This window comes from Balaenoptera physalus, assembly GCF_965194825.1.
Source record: "Balaenoptera physalus genome assembly, chromosome: 6".
In the NCBI taxonomy this organism is placed as follows: Eukaryota; Metazoa; Chordata; class Mammalia; order Artiodactyla; family Balaenopteridae; genus Balaenoptera; species Balaenoptera physalus.
Genome location: NC_138885.1, coordinates 120,197,074 through 120,214,278, shown reverse-complemented (window position 1 = coordinate 120,214,278; position 17,205 = coordinate 120,197,074). Strand labels below are relative to the sequence as shown.

The 17,205-nt window shown below is 44.2% G+C and overlaps 1 protein-coding gene across 6 annotated transcripts in view; it reads left to right on the top strand.

Annotated features, from left to right (window-relative positions):
• Window positions 1–17,205, top strand: part of NHEJ1 (non-homologous end joining factor 1) — a 75,945-nt gene that overhangs the window by 20,090 nt on the left and 38,650 nt on the right. The window contains exons 6-8 of one of the 6 annotated variants that reach the window (XM_082466639.1): window positions 8,781–8,838; window positions 9,228–9,373; window positions 12,478–12,699. The exons of 4 other annotated variants lie outside the window; for them this stretch is intronic. In XM_082466639.1, coding sequence (XP_082322765.1) covers window positions 8,781–8,838; window positions 9,228–9,373; window positions 12,478–12,522 — 249 coding nt within the window. In that variant the 3' untranslated portion in view covers window positions 12,523–12,699. Of the gene's footprint in view, window positions 1–8,780; window positions 8,839–9,227; window positions 9,374–9,549; window positions 9,605–12,477; window positions 12,700–17,205 lie in introns of those variants that run through there. One more of the 6 variants, XM_082466640.1, reaches the window with a different exon arrangement.

The following is a 17,205-nucleotide window of genomic DNA, read 5'->3' as shown; positions in this document are numbered from 1 at the left end:
CCTCTGCCATATATCTGTTTTTCAATATGTAGAGGAAGACATAGCATTCAGAGGATGTTTTTTCAGTTTCCTTCATGGGCATCATAAAGAAGGATAAGTCTAGATGCATGAGAACATCCTCCATACGATTGTGTGTGTCAGTTCTCTGATCTCGAGAGACTTGCAGCTAGTTCATCCTTACAGTATTCAGTTTTGTGCATATGTATTATGAGCATAAATGGCAATATTGCCATCAAAGAGCTTGCTGTACTTAATGAGTGGTTACAGGGGCCACAGTAGTGGAATGATTGGAAAAAGCTTCCTGTAAAAGGCATTACTTGAACTGGACTTTAGTATTTCTTTCAGATTTTGCTAGGGAACTATGTGGAAGGCATTTTAGGTGAGAAACTCATGGGCAAAGGATGTAAAATAAGAAGAAGAGTGGGTGAGGATTAGTAGAAAATAAAGTTAGCAAGATAATAACTTGAGGCTAGGTTGTGGGGAGGCCTTAAATGCTGGCCTGGAAGATTGGTGCTTTGTTCTGAAGGTAAATGTTTTTTAGCTCTTTTCTGCCTGTAATCCATTTATTTGCCCGTTTCAGTCCAGTTATTAACATCTATCATTATATGCAGTGATTTTCAAACAGGGGCACGTCTCCTAGGAGGGAGATGGGGCGCTTCCTTCTTGCAGTTAATTACTGTTATAGAGAGTGGGAAACCATTGGAAGTTTTGACTGGAGAAGTGACATATGAAAGTGATCTTTTAGGAAGATTAGGCTGTCAGTGCTTTGCCTATGTGATCTGAAGAATAGTGGTGCCATTGACAGACTGGAAAAATCATGGGTGGGGCTCAATTAAATCTAATCTTGGGCATATAAAGGAATGGTTTTCCTTATTTAAAACACAAGTCCACCAGTATTTGAGGTCTGGAATGAAAATCTCCAGGGAGGAAGGGATGGCTGCACATGTTTCTCAACCATATTTCTTCTGAATTTTGCCTTCTCTTTGGGGTTTTCTCACTGGGATTCCTGTAGTCACCACTGAGCCCTGCTACCAGGGGTCACCACTTCTCTCTTTTTGCCCCAAGAATGTATAAAAAGGCTTCTTTCTTTATTTTCCTTTTACAAAGCTCTATAAGGGCTTATACTTTCAAAAGAAAATTTATTAAAAATCTGAGGGGAAAAAACCCACCAAAAATCTGTGGGAAAACAAAAAGGAAATCAATATAGAAAATGCGAATGTGTTAAAATTACTCACTTCCAAAACTTGGGCTTTCTGATTCTGAGAATCCCAGTAGTAAAGGGCTTTATCACATTTAAATTCTCTTATCCTAAAACACTCAAAACCAGGTATTACAAACTCAGATGACTACAGGGGGTAGGTATATAACAGAAACATGTATCCGGCTGGATAAAAGACAACAGAGTTTGTAGGGGCCTGTGGAAAACTAAATCCTGCATGTCTAGATACATCTAGACCCAGATTGGCTAACAAAGTTTAACAGACACTGCCGCAGGGGCTGTGCACCTTATTTCATTCAAAGGAAGTTACCAACTCTTCTAAAATGAAAACTATTTTTCTTTTTTTCTGTTTAGCTTCACTGAATCCACTGTTAGTCTCTCATTTGGTTTCAATCTCTGGTCTGAGAAATACACTTAGTTGAGAATTGAGTAGTGAGGCAGTGATAACTGATACCTTATTTCTGGCAAATATCGAGTCCTTTTAGGTCTAACCTATAAGCTTCACATACCTCTGGAACATTTTGCCACAATTCACACAGTTGAGTCTCCCTTGTCATCCCCTAGTAGAGGAAGGGTTTCATAAAAGCTCATTCATTCCAGTATGACCACTTAACGATGCCTTAGCTTATTAAAAAAAACAACAATGCCTTATATATAATTAGAGTTAATTTAAAAACATAAGATGAAAATCTTTTTCAATACATGTTGGATTTAAATTGATTATAGGACATACAAGTGGGAATGTTCAGGAAAGAGTTAAAAAAATAGGATTGAAGCTTAGGTTGAAAAAGGACCTCTAGAAATAGAATTGGGAATGTTCTACAAAGGAGCAGCATTTGAAGGCATGAGAATGGAAGCATCTTTTGCTGGGAACAGCATGGAGAAAAGAACAGAAGTCCAATGATTGAGATTTGGGGAACAATCATAATTGGAAGGTAGTAGGAACCAGTAAAGGAAACGTGAGATAGGAAGAGAATCTGGATAGAGGAGTAAATTAGCTAAGAAAGGGGAACTAGCAGTTATCAAGTACATACTGCGCGTGTGTTAGATACAGCAGTAGGTGCTTCAGTTAAGTTATAGCTTTTAATCCTTACAACAAACCTATGAGGTTGGTGATATTATCCTCATCGTAAAGATAAAGAAGCAGTGGCTCAAGGGCTAGGTAATTTGCTTCGGGTTACTTCAGGTCACAGAATTTGTCTCTATTCAAATCCCATGCTCTTCCCATCACCAGGGAGGGTCATCCACGTGCCACGTGCTGGATAGAGACTAGACTGACTGCCCGAGGAAAGATCATCAGGCAGTTCGGAATCTTGGGCAATATCAGCAGATTGTAGGCAGCTAAAGAAGGGTCGATTGATAAGGCAATGGAGGCAATAAGTGTAGAACTCTCATTGGGAAGTTTCACAATGAAAAGGAAATGAGAGCTAGCTAGGAGAGCTAGAAGTGGCCCAGCAAAACTCCCCTTTAAAGAAGAGAAGACACATATGTGTTTGAAAACAAAGAAGCCACTGGAGAAGGAGAAACTTACGGTGGTGAAGGGAAAATGACAGTGTGAAAGCAAGGACCTACGGAGTGGAGCAAAGCGAGGGGATAGGCCTTCCTCTGGGATTTGTGGGTGGCATGAAGGCACAGGCGATATTGTGAAGATAGATGACTTGATTTCTGCCTATTTCCCTCTTCTTTCCCCAGGGGATGTAGCCTTTTCATCCAGGAATTTTGCAGTTCTTTCCAAGGGCATTTAATTCTCCTTACTTAAAAAGAGAATCAGATGGTTCCATGACGTTTCTGTTATGCTAGAAATAGTGAAACGGACAGAAGTCAAGGTATAAGCTATATTCTTTCCCTCTTCTGAGATCCCACTACGCTTTGTATCTTTCCTGTGTCTCTTATCACTTTGGCCTTGTATATAAGAATTTCTGTACTTATCGCCCCTGTTAGGTGATAAATTCCATCATGGCAAAACTGTCTTGCTCATTTTGTTTCCTCTTCTGAACCTACTGCAGTGCACTGTAGTAGGAGGTACACAATAATGAGTGCTTGTAGCTCAAAGGTCTTGGCATTGGAGAAGTTTCTCACATTGGTAAATGTCTCTGGTTATAGAAAGGAAGAGAGAAAACAAAAGTATCCAACGACTTACCTTTAAGCTTTGCCTGATCTATTGACTTTATATAGCCTTATACCTGAAGTGGTCTCTTATGATGGCCTTCGCTTGTGGGTGAAACCTGTTTTGGATAATGAGCCACAGTGAAACATGAGAGGGAGTCTGAGTGCTGTAGGTTGGCAGCTCAGCTGTCCAGTGTTTAGGGAACAAGACAGCAGGATTCGTGGGCATCCTTGTTATCTCCCATAAGGGAATTGTCAAAGGGGAAATTGCCCCGGAGTCTCAGGAAGCATTTTTTTCATTCTGTGTGGGAGATCTTTGGTCTATTTGTTTTTTTATTTGGAAATTTAAACTCTGTGTGGACAGTACTTATTAAGTACCAGTGAAATATTAAACATCGTGGAGTCATACTGAGAAGTTAAAACATGGTTTCTGCCCTTGAAAGATGGACTTTTGAAGAGAGAGATTAGACCATGTTTACACATATGCAAAGAATATTCTAAATACATAAAATACATGTTGTCTGAGAGGAGGAAGAAATAGATTCATTTGGATGGGATCTGGGGTTCATACCAGGCTAGTTTGGGTAAGGTACTTCTGGAAGAGGTGAATCTTGAGCTACAAGTTTAGAGGGATTTTGTACGGTGAATAGCTGCTGAAGGAAAGACACATCTAGGGATTTTATTCATTTATACAATCTGAGAGGCTCTCCCTAAGTGTGGTGGTTTGAGGGAATCCTTCAAAAGCTCTTTGGCATCTGTTACTCTTACCCTTGAAGCCTAAGCCTAAGTTCTGATGCTGTACATTGTCTTCTTCGAATCTTTATTCCAAAGAACTCCTTCCAACTTGGTGTGAGTGAAGCTAGGAATGAAGAGGAGCTTTGAGACAAGGATGATGATACTGCTCGGTGTAAAGAAGGAATAGTCAATGAACATCTTAGCATTTAGTTTTCTGCAGTACCTGGCAGCCGGGGAAGAGCAGAGTGAAACTGCTGAATTTAGTGGGTACCTAAGGAGATGCAAGTCTCAAGCAGAATATCCCCCCCAATTTGGGGTCACCTCTGATACTGAGATAAATAAGAATTAATATGAAGTGGATGAGATTAGCTACCTACAGAAGTAATCCACCCAACTGTTTGTAAATATATTGCTTATGAGATGAGGTTATAGATCTCAAGGGCCTAGGCTAGTACCTTAAGAAGGAAATTATGGCATCTCAGATATCTTGTTCAGAAGATTAGAGCCATAGAATTTTAAGAGCTGGAAGGGACTTTATCAATCTAAGGATATATCAAGCCTCTTTGTTCTACTTATGAGGAAATTAGGGCCTACAAAGGTGAAAGAACTCTTATGTAGAAAAACAGTGGTAGATTTTGGCACCAGGACCCAGAATTTGGCACCAGGACCCAGGGCTCTGAACTTCCAGCCCAGTGTTCTTCCATCATGTCCCATTGCCTTGCCACATGTTACACAGCTACACCTGGAACTTTCTGTGGGCAGGAGGCAAGACTGAGACCCATCTATGAGCAGTAGGGAGACTCGTAACTATCTCGTAACTTCATTTTGAGATAAGGAAGTGGTCCATGGCTAGAGAACTCTGCCCCAAGTACCGCCTCATTTCTTACCCCATATCCCTTTCTTCCAACTCTTCGTCTTGCACACCTCTTGGCTCTTACAAGCAATTCGAGAAAAACTGTTATATAGTTAATTCATGAGGTCTGAGGAGATGTACTAACAGAGGAGCAGAGTTGTATAGAATTTAGGAAAAGAAAAGCCAAGGAGTAACAATTGATTAATTTGTCTAGCACAGTGCCAAAGCAATGCTAGAGTAGAATGAGGATGAATGGCTAGTTTTTTCCGCAGCGTATATGAACTATCACATAAAGTCATTTGCCGTGTTTGCCTTTTTTCTGTGTTTAGCAAGTAGCACTCTCAGTGTTTATTCAGCGTCCCAGGAAAAATCAGCTGAAGATATATCAGTCACTGGAATAGTATAGCCCTCACCTTGTAAACTCATAAATTGGTACTTTAATTTCTAAATTGGTCTCTTATGATTTTAGTTAGCATCAGTTAATCCTCTAGAGTCTGATTATCCCTAAACTAACCAATGAAAACCAAGTTAAAGACTCTGGACCTTTGGTGATGCCAATAAAGTAGAGACTCCCCTTGAGATGCTGCTTCGGCAGCCACTCAGGATCTCTCAATCCATGTATCTATTTCCCTCCCCCAGCATTTCTTATTGAAAACTGTCAATAGTAGGAGCTCATCTGACTCCCTCTTGGAGGATCAAGGTGATTTTAAACGCATCACAGATCAGTCCTCGGAGAGTGGGTATTGGATGCTGTGCCTTTTGTTCAGTGCAGTAAATGTACACGCGGCCCCTTTCATCAAACCTAACATGTACAGTAAGAAGTCCTCCCATCAATTTTGGGGCTTTGCCCAGCAGGAGAAGCCCTTTGGTGAAGGGAGGTATGAAGTTCTAACTGGAAGGGGGTCTCTCTCAGCGCTCTCTTAACTCATAGCTTTCTTTTCTTTGACTTCATCCACTGGTGGAAGAGGGAAATATCGGTGCCCCTTTGACTCTCTTTGTTCCATTTTAGAAAATTTAGTGTCAGAGAACTTCCCGGAGTTTTGTTCCCCTGATCTAGTGAGCCCTGATATCTCAGAAGTTCGAGCATTGTTTCTGGCTGTACTGATCTGGTCAGAACCGCCTGGATCAACTAGCAATCAACTGACACAGAGACCAATAGCTCCTCTCTCTTGAATCAAATGGCCATTGTACTAACCTCATATCGAGGCTCAGAATGTCAGTTTCCAACTTGTCCTCATATATAAATATAGGTCTCTCTAGATATAAAAAGTGAGAGAGTCTGTAAGTTGTTTTTTTTTCTATACCCCCTTTCATGGGGAAGGCTAATGAGATGCATATCATTAAAGACCTGATGTTTTGTGGGACGGAGCCTTTTAAACTGGATGTGCCTGGCTTAGTCATGGCAAATATTTACCAAAAAAAAAAAAAAAAAAAAAAGGGACATACCATATAAAATTAGAGTTCTGAAAATAGTACTGAGAGAGGGAGAAAGAAAAAAAAAAAAAAAACCAGGACAGAAAATACAGGCCAGTCTGTTTGGGGAAAAGGGAAAAAGAGATAAAATGAGAGAAACCTCGCAGTAAAAACAGCATCTTGGTAAACAGACTATAAAAAAAATTGTGACCTGCTTTCTGGCAGCCCTGGCGGCTGTCGAGCGGGTGAAGGTGGCGAAGCTGGCGTCTGTGTGGACACACGGTGCCCGGGGCGCACGGCTCCCCTGGCCGCGCAGGGCGTTAAATTTAGCCACATAATGATGGGCCTGAGGACAGCCTCTTGTTGACCACACCATAATTACTGCTTCGCTTTATGAATTTTATTTTGCTTATTCTGTTTCCTCCTTCTTTGGCATGAAGGAGGCCTGGAGTGGGGGGAGTCCCGCCGCCACACCCCTCCTCTTACTGGACAAATGAGTCTTCATAGAAACTTGGACTCTTGAGCCAGCAGGGTAAAGAGTAAGCTCCCTTGATTAATCAGAAAGGGAGGAAGGTTTCCTGGTCCCCAAGGCTCTTGATTGATCATAGTGAAGTCATAAATAGGACTTGCCAACCCTACTTCTCAGTGCTCTTGGAGAAAATATTCTGAAGTCTTTGGTCTTAGAAGGTGCTCTCCTGTGAGTCTGAGAGGTTGACACTCTTACTCTGTTTATACCCCAAGAGCTAGATTCCCAGGTGGTGTTAGATGTTTGGGTCTTGGGTCCTCACTCCCTAGCTAGCTACTAGAAGTTTAGTTTTGACAACATTCTGCATCATGAAGAGGTGCATTGTTTTATATATGTTAGTCTTGGAGATAACTGGGTTCTTGAAGCTGAGAACCTAATAGAATTAAGTGACTATTCAGATAACTTAAAAATACTTGTTCAGAACATTTTGTTGAAAGCTCAAATATTGTTCTTCTTGGGCACTTGTATAGGTGCTGATTTTCTTGGTTTTAGAGTTAAAATAGCACAGGTTGCTAGAGCATACCATGACCTTTGTCAGAGTGGTGCTCTGAGGCTTAGCTTTACCTACAGCTCTAGGCAAGGATGCCCTTGGTCAAAAGTACCATATTGGGGAGAGAAAGTAGGCTATAGAAAGGGCATCGGAAGAGTCATATGGAGTAGGTACTGGGTCATTGGGGGTGAAGTTCTTGAGTGGTGACCTAGGCTGGCAGCTCCCTATGGCCCCACAGTGGCCCTCCAACTGAGGAAGTGGTGGAAAAGGAAAAGCAAACAGGGGTTGTGGTCAGGGTACTGGCTTGTCTCTCACTGGCCAGGACTGTCCTGTTTGTGTGTCAGGAGTGGTTGGGCTCCTCCCGAAGCCAGGCAAGAACGTGTCAAGGAGAGGCTTCTTGCAGCTCTTGTTTTCCCAAAACAAAGGAAACTCCTTGCATTGCTGGAAGTCGCGTGCTTGGATGCTGAGTTTGTTATTGCCTGATAACCTGGCCACCAACTCCTGCCCTCCTCTTCACCCCACACAGCCAGTGGCTTAGTGGGAGCAGCTTCCTGTTCTCATCCTCGGCAGCAGATTCGCTCTCTTGTACTCAGAAGGGGTGGGGGGGAGAGGAGAGCTAGCTCTCCTACCCCAAGACCTCTCCTCTTCCCATGGAACCTTCTAGAACAGTGCTTTTCAAAGTAATCTGACACATGGTCCTACTGTGCATAACTCATATGCAGCAGGTGCCACATGTGACAAGTCCAGTGATACTCAAACCGTTTTGTACCCTGTTCATTGAGATGAGTCCTCTGAACATGTGTTTGGATGTCATGGCAATATCAGGTTGCTATAAAAGTTTTCGAATGCTTACACTTGATTTCTGTACTTACCTTATGTGTGGGCTGGTAACAAGGAGTCCATGGACCAGGACCAGTTTGTTGATAACACTTTGAATAGCATTCTTCTAGAACCTTAAGATGTAGTGAGTTTGAGCCATTCCCTACTGGACATAGAGGTCCCACCCTAAACCTGTTCAATGGGGGATGAATCTAAAAATAAACTCTTAAGGAAATTTCAGGCAGTAAGAAATAATCTGATCTCAATTGCCAAGTCATGCCAAAGAACTCTGACACTCAGGTGGAAGGCTGGACTAGAGGATTAAAGGTTTCTTTCCCAGTGCCAAGGTTCTGCAATTCTAAGGTTAAATGGTGAGGCCAAGAGATAAAGTTAATGACCATGATGATTTTCCCTTAGGGTATTGATTCTAAGCCTTAAACTGTGGCTCTAGGTGACTTAATGAGGTAAAGAAAGAAAAGGAGGGGATGTTTTTCATACAGTTCATTTGCTAGTCTGTCATTATCATCCAGTTATGAGGTCTTTCTTATACAGATCGATCATGTGTTTGGGCAGCATTATCTTAGCCTTCTGTTAGGAGGCCACCAAATTGTTTCTACAGGTTGAAAGATCCAGGAATGAGGAGAAAAGTAAATATTGGCAGAGTTGGTGGAATTCAAGTAAGAGATAAGAAATGGCCCTTGGGTTAGAAATGTGGACTATTGCCTGGGTTACCCGACAGCCCTCATTGGAGAGTGGGGGGTGATACTCAAGAAAGGACAAGAAACCAGATGGAAGCTCCTGATTAAAGTAAATCTAGTCACGTGTTCCTGCTGAAAACTGATCGGTGGCTCCCTATTGACCTTAGGATAAAGTCCAAACTCCTTAGTAAAACCATTATGGCCCTTTATGATCTGGCGTCTACTTACCTCTCCCACTCTTTTGCTAGGCCACACTCACCCCAAAATCTACACTTCCAAATCTACACCCCCAAACCCATCCCGGATCTTCACTTCAGTCGCAGTGAACGGCTGTCAGTTCCTAGAGCCCATTATTCTCTTATCTCTAGTCCTGGGCACGTGCTCTTCCCTCTGGAAACCTCCTGCCAACCATCAGCAAAACCTTCTCACCTGGATGACTCCTGTTATTGTTTGGATTTCAGTGAAGATGTCACTTCCTCCAGGGAATTTTCCCTGGCCCTCTGAGTTCAGGATAGTTGCCCTTCTTTTTTTTTCTTTAAGGCCACACTGCATGGCTTGCAGGATCTTGGTTCCCCTACCAGGGATCAAACCCGGGCCCCCAGCAGTGGAAGCGCAGAGTCCTAACCACTGGACCACCAGGGAATTCCCTAGTTGCCCTTCTTATGTGCTACTTTATTTGTTCTATCATAGGCCCTATCAACACTGCATTGTACTTACTGGTTTTTCTGGCTCCTTCCACTACATGGTAAGTTCCCCGAGAGCAGGGATATTTTCTTTTTTTTTATAAGTTTATTTATTTTTTATTTTTATTTTTGGCTGTGTTGGGTCTTTGTTGCTGCGCGTGGGCTTTCTCTGGTTGCAGCGAGCGGGGGCTACTCTTCGTTGTGGTGCGCAGGCTTCTCATTGCAGTGGCTTCTCTTGTTGCGGAGCACGGGCTCTAGGCGCGCAGGCTTCACTAGTTGTGGCACGCGGGCTCAGTAGTTGTGGCACACGAGCTCTAGAGCGCAGGCTCAGTAGTCGTGGCACAGAGGCTTAGTTGCTCCACGGCATGTGGGATCTTCCCGGACCAGGGCTCGAACCCGTGTCCCCTGCATTGGCAGGCGGATTCTTAACCACTGCGCCACCAGGGAAGCCCCTGAGAGCAGGGATATTATTGGTCTTGTTTAACTTGTCTCATCCATTGTAAGTACCCAGCAAATTTTGTGGTGCTATGTATTCTGCAGAGAATTTTTGCCGTTGTTATTTAATTTGATTCTCATAACTATCTGGTGAAATGAGCAGGTTTCATTGAGGAGAATTCAACATAATATATTGATCACCTACTCAGATTTGTAAAAAGGCTAAAAAGAAAGAACAAATTTACATAAAAATATTTTTCACTCCACTAGTGCCACTTCAGGATAAGGAGATATGATGGATTGGCTAAGAGAATTAAGTGACCTTGTCCCACAAGTAATTGCAGTTGAAGCCAGAGCCTCATCTTTTGACTTTCTAGTACAGAGCCTTTTCCCACTATCTCACACTCTCTCAGAGACTCTTGTTCTAATGAAATACATTTGAGAAGGGAGGATACTCAGAGAGTAAAAAGCATTCCTGTAACTCTTCTTAACTCTGCCCATTGAAACACAGGTCTGAAATTATAGAAAGAACGGCCAAGCACCAAACTGGAGTATTATCACACAGAAGGTCAAGGAAAAATGTTAGGACCATGGGACATAGAAATGAGCTGAGATGCAGTTGGAGGGGAATCCTCTATCTTGGAGAAGGATCTGAGAAACACTGACATTTTCAGCTGCCAAAATGTTTCCCTTGGGGCCGCCCTGGGAACAGGATAGCCAAGTGGGATGAGAACAGAACTGGGTGGGATACTTGCTAGCCCTCTTCCAGCTCTAACAATTTCTCAGCCACTGAACAAGTAAGGCAGAGCTAGAACCATTAAGGTTGCCTCTCAGCCCTGTTTATTCTTCAGCTATTGGGAGCTGGAGGGAATTGGTATCACCCAAATCAGCGGAAACCTAGTCTGTAGGCAGAGCTGGCCACAAGGCTAGGTTCAAAATTATTCCTGCGCCCTGGCCTTTGGGCAGGGAAGAGCGTGGCCCGGGTTCTCTCACCAGCAGGGATCAGTAAATTCTAGCCATATAGGACCCAGACGCTCTTTGTCCAGCAATGTTTTCCCAGTGTCTCCTGGGGAGTGATTCAGGGCCAAGGTGACAGTGGGTTTGGAGCCTAGATGAAAGGATCGCGGGGACCACAAGACAAGATCCCTTGTGTGGTGGCCGGCTGGAAAGAGGAGGGAGTGAGTGTGTGTGGAGGTCAGTGACGCAATCCCCCTGGCTTGCAGCGATGGAGGAGAAGGCTCGCGGTGTGTCTCCTTATAAAGAGGCCCTTACCACATGAAGCAGGGGTGAAGGTGATCCCACTGTGAGTCACCCAGGAAGGGACGCCGTGTGCCCAGAGCCGAGAGGAGAAGACTTGTGGATTTCCCACTCTTTCCTTCTATGATTTTATGCGTAATATGGGCTGGTTTAGTCACTCAAGCTGCGCTGCTTCTCTTTCTGTCTTCGAATCCATTCTGTCTCCTCACTCTACACCATCCCTGATGTGTGTAGACTCCAAATCTATCAATTTGCTCTTGATTTTTAATAGTTGTTTTTTTTTTTAATCTGAAGTTTGATATCTGTTGATTTCAAGAAACCCAAACCATTACTAACTGTGTTTGCCTTTGAGAAGATGGTCTGGTGGATCTTTGCCAAGCATGGGTGTTCTTAGATTGTGTTTGCTTTCCTTCTTATCTTCAACCAAGGCAGGTTCATATCCTGGCCTGGAATCTGAAGAGATTCTAGGGGCCCCCCGGATCCAGTTGCCCCTCAGTTGAAAGCGACTCTAGTCTGGCCTTTATTGAGGTCTGGGACTGCAGAGAGCTCTGGGGAGTGCCCCTGTAATCAGCCAGCCACCAACCCCACACTGCCTTGTAATAAAGCAGCTCTATATTTGCTCTGTTTATAGTCTCCTCTGTAATAATGCCACAGCCCTCACTGCTCTCTCTTTGGGGAGAGTTTCTGGGTAATAGGAAATTTTGAAATGTTAAAGAGGGTTGTAGACTCAGAAAGTGTTTTTATCTAGGATGTGTCTTAAGTTGGGAAGGTGCCCGGGAGATCCAGGCCGCCAGTGAGAGAGCTCGTGGGGGAGAGTGTGCTGTGGTGGTGGTGAGCGTGCAGTGTGTGAGGCGCTGTGGCCGTAGGGACAGTGCGTGGGGGGGTGGGGGTGGGCCACACTGTGGTTGTCATACGTGTGAAGCGCACCGCGCTCTCGGTGCCTGCAAGTGGAGTGTAGGGTCGGCACGGGGAGTGTGAGAGGGGCTGCAGAGGGGAGGGTGCAGTGACAGAGAACCCTGTTTTGACAAATTTTGAAACTGTCAGGTATGTTGGATGGTGAGACGCAGAAGGTTAGCCTCAGAATAGAACCTTTTAGAGTTCACATTCCATTCATTCTTTCAACTGCCGTCCCCTGTACTCTGGTCCCCAGCCTTTTCAGGCCTCCACACAGTTCTGCGGACATTCCTTCTTCTTCCTTCCCAGTCCTTTCAATTTCTCATCTCTTTCTTTGTTAACCAGGAAGAAGTCAGAGACAGACTGTTCTGGAGAGGGAGTGGAGCCACCTTGATCGGGGCTAGTGAGAGCCAGCCAGGTGGCCCAGGCTGACCCTTTGAAGTTGAGCTGCGTGATGAATACTGGGGGTGCTGTTGCCAGGGCTCTTGCGAACAATTCTGATTCCTTTCCCCCTCCCCGCCCACCCCACCCCCCAGATTCTATAAATACTTTATTATATGGCATTAGTAAAGCTTCAAGTGTTTCTTTTTATTAGAGCTACATAATATGGTAATTGTGTGACAGAACACAGCTCCGTGAGCCGTCCCCACCCTCTTCCTAGGTGTGGCCTCCACCACCTCAGCTGGGGTTAGGCCCACAGGCCTCTCTGTTCCTCTGGAGTGTGTGCAAAGGGGGCGGGGTCAGATGTGCAGACAGAGCTGGGGGGTCAAGGCCTTTGGGTAGGATCAGGCAAGAGGAGTAAAGAGGTATTTTCTAGTTTTAAGCAAAGTCTGTTTTGGTGTGCGAGTACAGCAGGAATCCTATTATTAGCATTAATTCCAATCCTCGAATGGGGCACTTAACCTGCCTTTCCTTTTAATAGTATTGTCATGTGCCATAGAAGTAGGTTTTAAGCTTAGACCCAGGGCCAGTGGTGCCTGGGTTTCTTTGGTCGATTCGATTCATGGTACTTTTCCTTTATTTATGTATTTTTCGTAACAGTCATCATTCTTACTGGTGTCTCCTGGGTTCAGAATCTGTAGGTGCTTAAGGAACCCGATCCCTCTTATCTCTTGCTCCTTCAATGTTAGGACATCTTTTCTCTTAAACCCGAGTCATTGGTCTCTGTGTCCGCTTGTTTCATGGAAGGTGTAGGGCTGGAAATTCCACAGCCTGTAGGTCTTTCATTACTGTTAATGTGTGACCTGCTAACTGTGTATTTTGTTGCCTAATTGAGCCTTATTATTTGATTCTGGTTTTTGTCCAATGAGATCTGACTTTGAACCTTCCTTACCCCTCTACTGTAGCTCTTGATCTAGGTCAGGGTGTCCCTACCAGTTCTTCTCTGAATTGAGTAGGACTTAGTTTCTGCATCCTTACTTCTGTAGAGCTTGAGAATTGGGGATTTCTCTCTGGGTAGCAGCTAACAGAGTCCTCAGTGCCAGGGACGTGGGCACAATGTTTAGTCCTTTCTTAACTGCCCTTGTGCCCAGCGTTTGCATAGGGGCCAACCCCCAACTAGACTCTGCCATTCGCTCTTTACTCGCCACGGAGTCGTATGGGCATATGCTCTTCCCACCTTTTGGGACTAGCCAAGGTTAATATTAGACCTTCTAGCTGGGCTGCTGTTCCCGAAAGCCACAGGGTGTTGTTAATATTCATGTGACCGCAGAGGCTCATCAATATTCATGAGGTATCTGCAGCCTTCCTTCAGGCCCTTAGCTTGGAGAAAACAGGAATGATTAGAGTTTCTAGAACTTAAAACTAGCCCTATTTCCTGGAGTCTCTTGAGGAGAAGGCAAACCTTAAGAGTAAATGTCTGGGCCAAGAGAAAAAGGAATTTTCATGCCAGTATCCTGAACTGGTCTGACAACTTAGCGGAGTTGTGCTGGATGGCTGTCGTTCACGCCATCGTCCTTGTCCAGTGTGTACTGAGTACCGCTGGGTTTAGGTCCTTGTATGAGGTACTCTGTGGGGTAGGAAACTAGCATTGGTAAGTACTTAGTGAGGGCTAGGGATACAGCGATAACCGACATGATTCCTGCCCCAAGAAGCACGTGGAAGAGAAGGGGAGACAGTTAGGTATACATATATCTATTGTCCAAAGTGAGAGTGCTGTTCTGGAGACATACACAAAGCGCTGAGCGAAGACAAATGAGGAAGTCGTTCTCTGTGAGGAAATTAGTGAAGGATTTCCAGGGAGCTCTTGAAAGGAAAGAAAAGTAGGGTTTCCTGCGATTCCTTTAGTAACCCTCAACAAGGTGTAAAGCCCCTCTAAATGCCACCTCCCCCGGGTGCCCTGCTTACCAACCTTGCCTGCTACACCTTTTGTCAGATGCTTCAGCTATTCCAGTATCTTATTTAATAAAACTTCTTTCCTAGAAAGTATTCTTCTACTTCTTAGGTGGGAAAATTTCCCCTTTTTTTTCTGAAAGATTTAACTAGTAAGAGCTCCCAACTGTGATATAGTTTTTGGCATAGTTTGATTATTTAAAAAGATGAACATAATTCCAGATTGCATAATTAAAAGAAGAGTAGGAGAGCCTGAGGCCACCCTTCCATTGTAGTTAGCACTAGTTGGCCACTTAGGATTTTGGTGTCATGTTTGAAAGATGCACGGGGCCTTAGTGCCCATAGGAAGATCAGGACAATAATAAAAGGGATGGAAACGGAATTTTTTAAAAAGTATCCAAGCAAAATGGGATTAATTAATTGAGAGAGTAGATTGAGTGGTAGCTCATTCTTTTAAACATGAAAATTTATCATCTGCAGGATATGCTTTTCTACATTTCATACACGATATTATAAGAAAGGATGAACTTGAATTATAGCAATAAGGATATAGTTGAGGTGGAGAGAAGAATTTTTTACCTGACTGTAATGTTACCAGGCAAGCTTTGGAAACTACCCCCCTAGAATTCTTTAAGACTGTTTCCCTAACGACAGGTGTCGTCCCTGCTTGGAAACAATTGGAAAGCAATAGGAGAGGGCATGGCTGGCCCTAAGATTCTATGGTTAACTCTCTATTCCCCTCGATTTGCTGGTTTGTACTACAGCCTAGCAGAAGTTTCTCCCTCTTCTACCAGATGACAATGCTTTTTATGGAGCCCCACATATTTCCTATGGTGACATTTGGGGAAATACTTGCATATAATTTAAGCTGTCAATCCCAGGCATCCCTCCATACTTTCTACTAAAGACCTACTAAATCCTTCTTGAGGTCTGAGGAAGCTGACCTTGGAAGCTGGCATGCAGTTCCTAGAGTTAGGTCCAGGAATGGGTTTTAGGAAAAAAACATTTCTTCATGAGGAATATGAGGAAGGAATAATATTAACAGTTCTTTTTCTATACACATTCATTGTCCCACTCTATATCCTTCCTCTTATATTTCTTCATTCTGTCTCTTTACAAAGTCTGTTTACATTTTTTCTTGATCTTTGATGTTCACCTAGATATTCTTTAAGATGGGTGAGAAATTGCTAGATTACCTTAAAGAATCAGATAATGATGCTAAAATGGAGGCTTCATGAGAGCTGGGTGCTTGTGTGTCTTATTCACCACTGTACCTCCAGCTTGTGCCTCGTTCATAGTAGGTGCTACAGAAATATTTGTTAAATGGATGAACAAATGTTTATATTTGTGAGATGAACTGACCGCTCAATGAGCATATTGCTTATTAGAATGTTTGCCCAGACCATAGTGAGGACCACAGGAATGGTAGAGCAGTGTGAAATATCTAAGTCATTGCTCGTTGGTGACACTGCTTTCATTTTACTGTTTGATGACAAAGGATCATGTCATCTCGGTGCAAAATTAGAATTTCTACTTAAAACCAAGAAAACCAGACAGTGTGATACAGAAATATTTTTAAAATATATGGAATTTATTAACTAGAGAAAGGGCTTGTTGAGTGTTCACAGTTCTCAAATCAGCAGGTCTCTTGGAGAAGGAACCTCACAGACTAATGGCTGTTAAGACTGGAACCCAGAACCCACTAAGAAGGTTCTGGCTAGTTGGGATTCCTAAGACATCAGTCCAAAGGAATGGGAGAAGCGTGGAGCTCTGGACTTGTCCATTGTTTGGATTCCGTTCCTTTAGGGCTTGTGATGAAACAAAGAATTTGAGGTCCATCCAGTTTTAGGATCTAGTGTACTCAGCTGTCAGGAAAAGACAGCAGGTGGCGCCAAAACATTGTCCTACTTCTCACGCTGGCTTGGGGAAGACACGACGTGGAGAGAGGGAAGGGTTCTCTTGGGGACAGGGAGGGGGGACTGGCTGCCCCGGCTGTTGCTCAGGTAGGAAATCCTTGCGGGCTCCGTGTCTGCTCGCTCCGCCTCACCCAGGGACTGTACCTCCAATGTCCTGCTTTGACCAGAGGTTTGGTGAGGAGAGGGGGATCCCAGCAAATCCAAGAGTGGAAGAAGGGCCAGCTCACCTTCTGTGCCTGGCAAGACTGTCTCCTTCAGGGCCTGATTCTACCAGATGCCGTGGGTTCTGAGGCTCTCGCCTCATTCTGTGAATTTCTTTCTATCTTTCAACAGATGCCCATCTTGGGATACCTTTCTTGTTTTGGGACACTTTCCTCATGGGTAGATCTCTTTTTTCGACCTGTCCCCACCCCAGTTTCTCTGGGAGGCTGAGAGTGGGGTTAAGGGAGTGGGGAATGGAGAACACTGGCCCCTGGATGAATTTAAACCGGAGGTGCTGGTCAGGAGGGCAGAGGAGGACAGGGAAAGCTGTTTCATGAGAGGCTCTTTGGTTCTGAGAAGGCAGCAGGACACTGTCCAGACTGTAGGACACCAAAGCGAGTGTTAGAAGTCACCTCAGGATCTGCCAAAACCCAGAGGCCGGCTCTTTGGCCTCCAGGTGTTGGAGCAGGCACGGCTCCCCAGCCCTGACTGACTCCCACAGCCCAGTCGTTAGCCCTCTTCTACCATTGTCCCCGACACCCCTGCTTTCCCCACTCCCTTCGCAAACCCGCCGGGCCGTCTCCAACCTTCATTCCTTGAGCTTGTTCCTTGGGCCTCCCCCCTTTCCC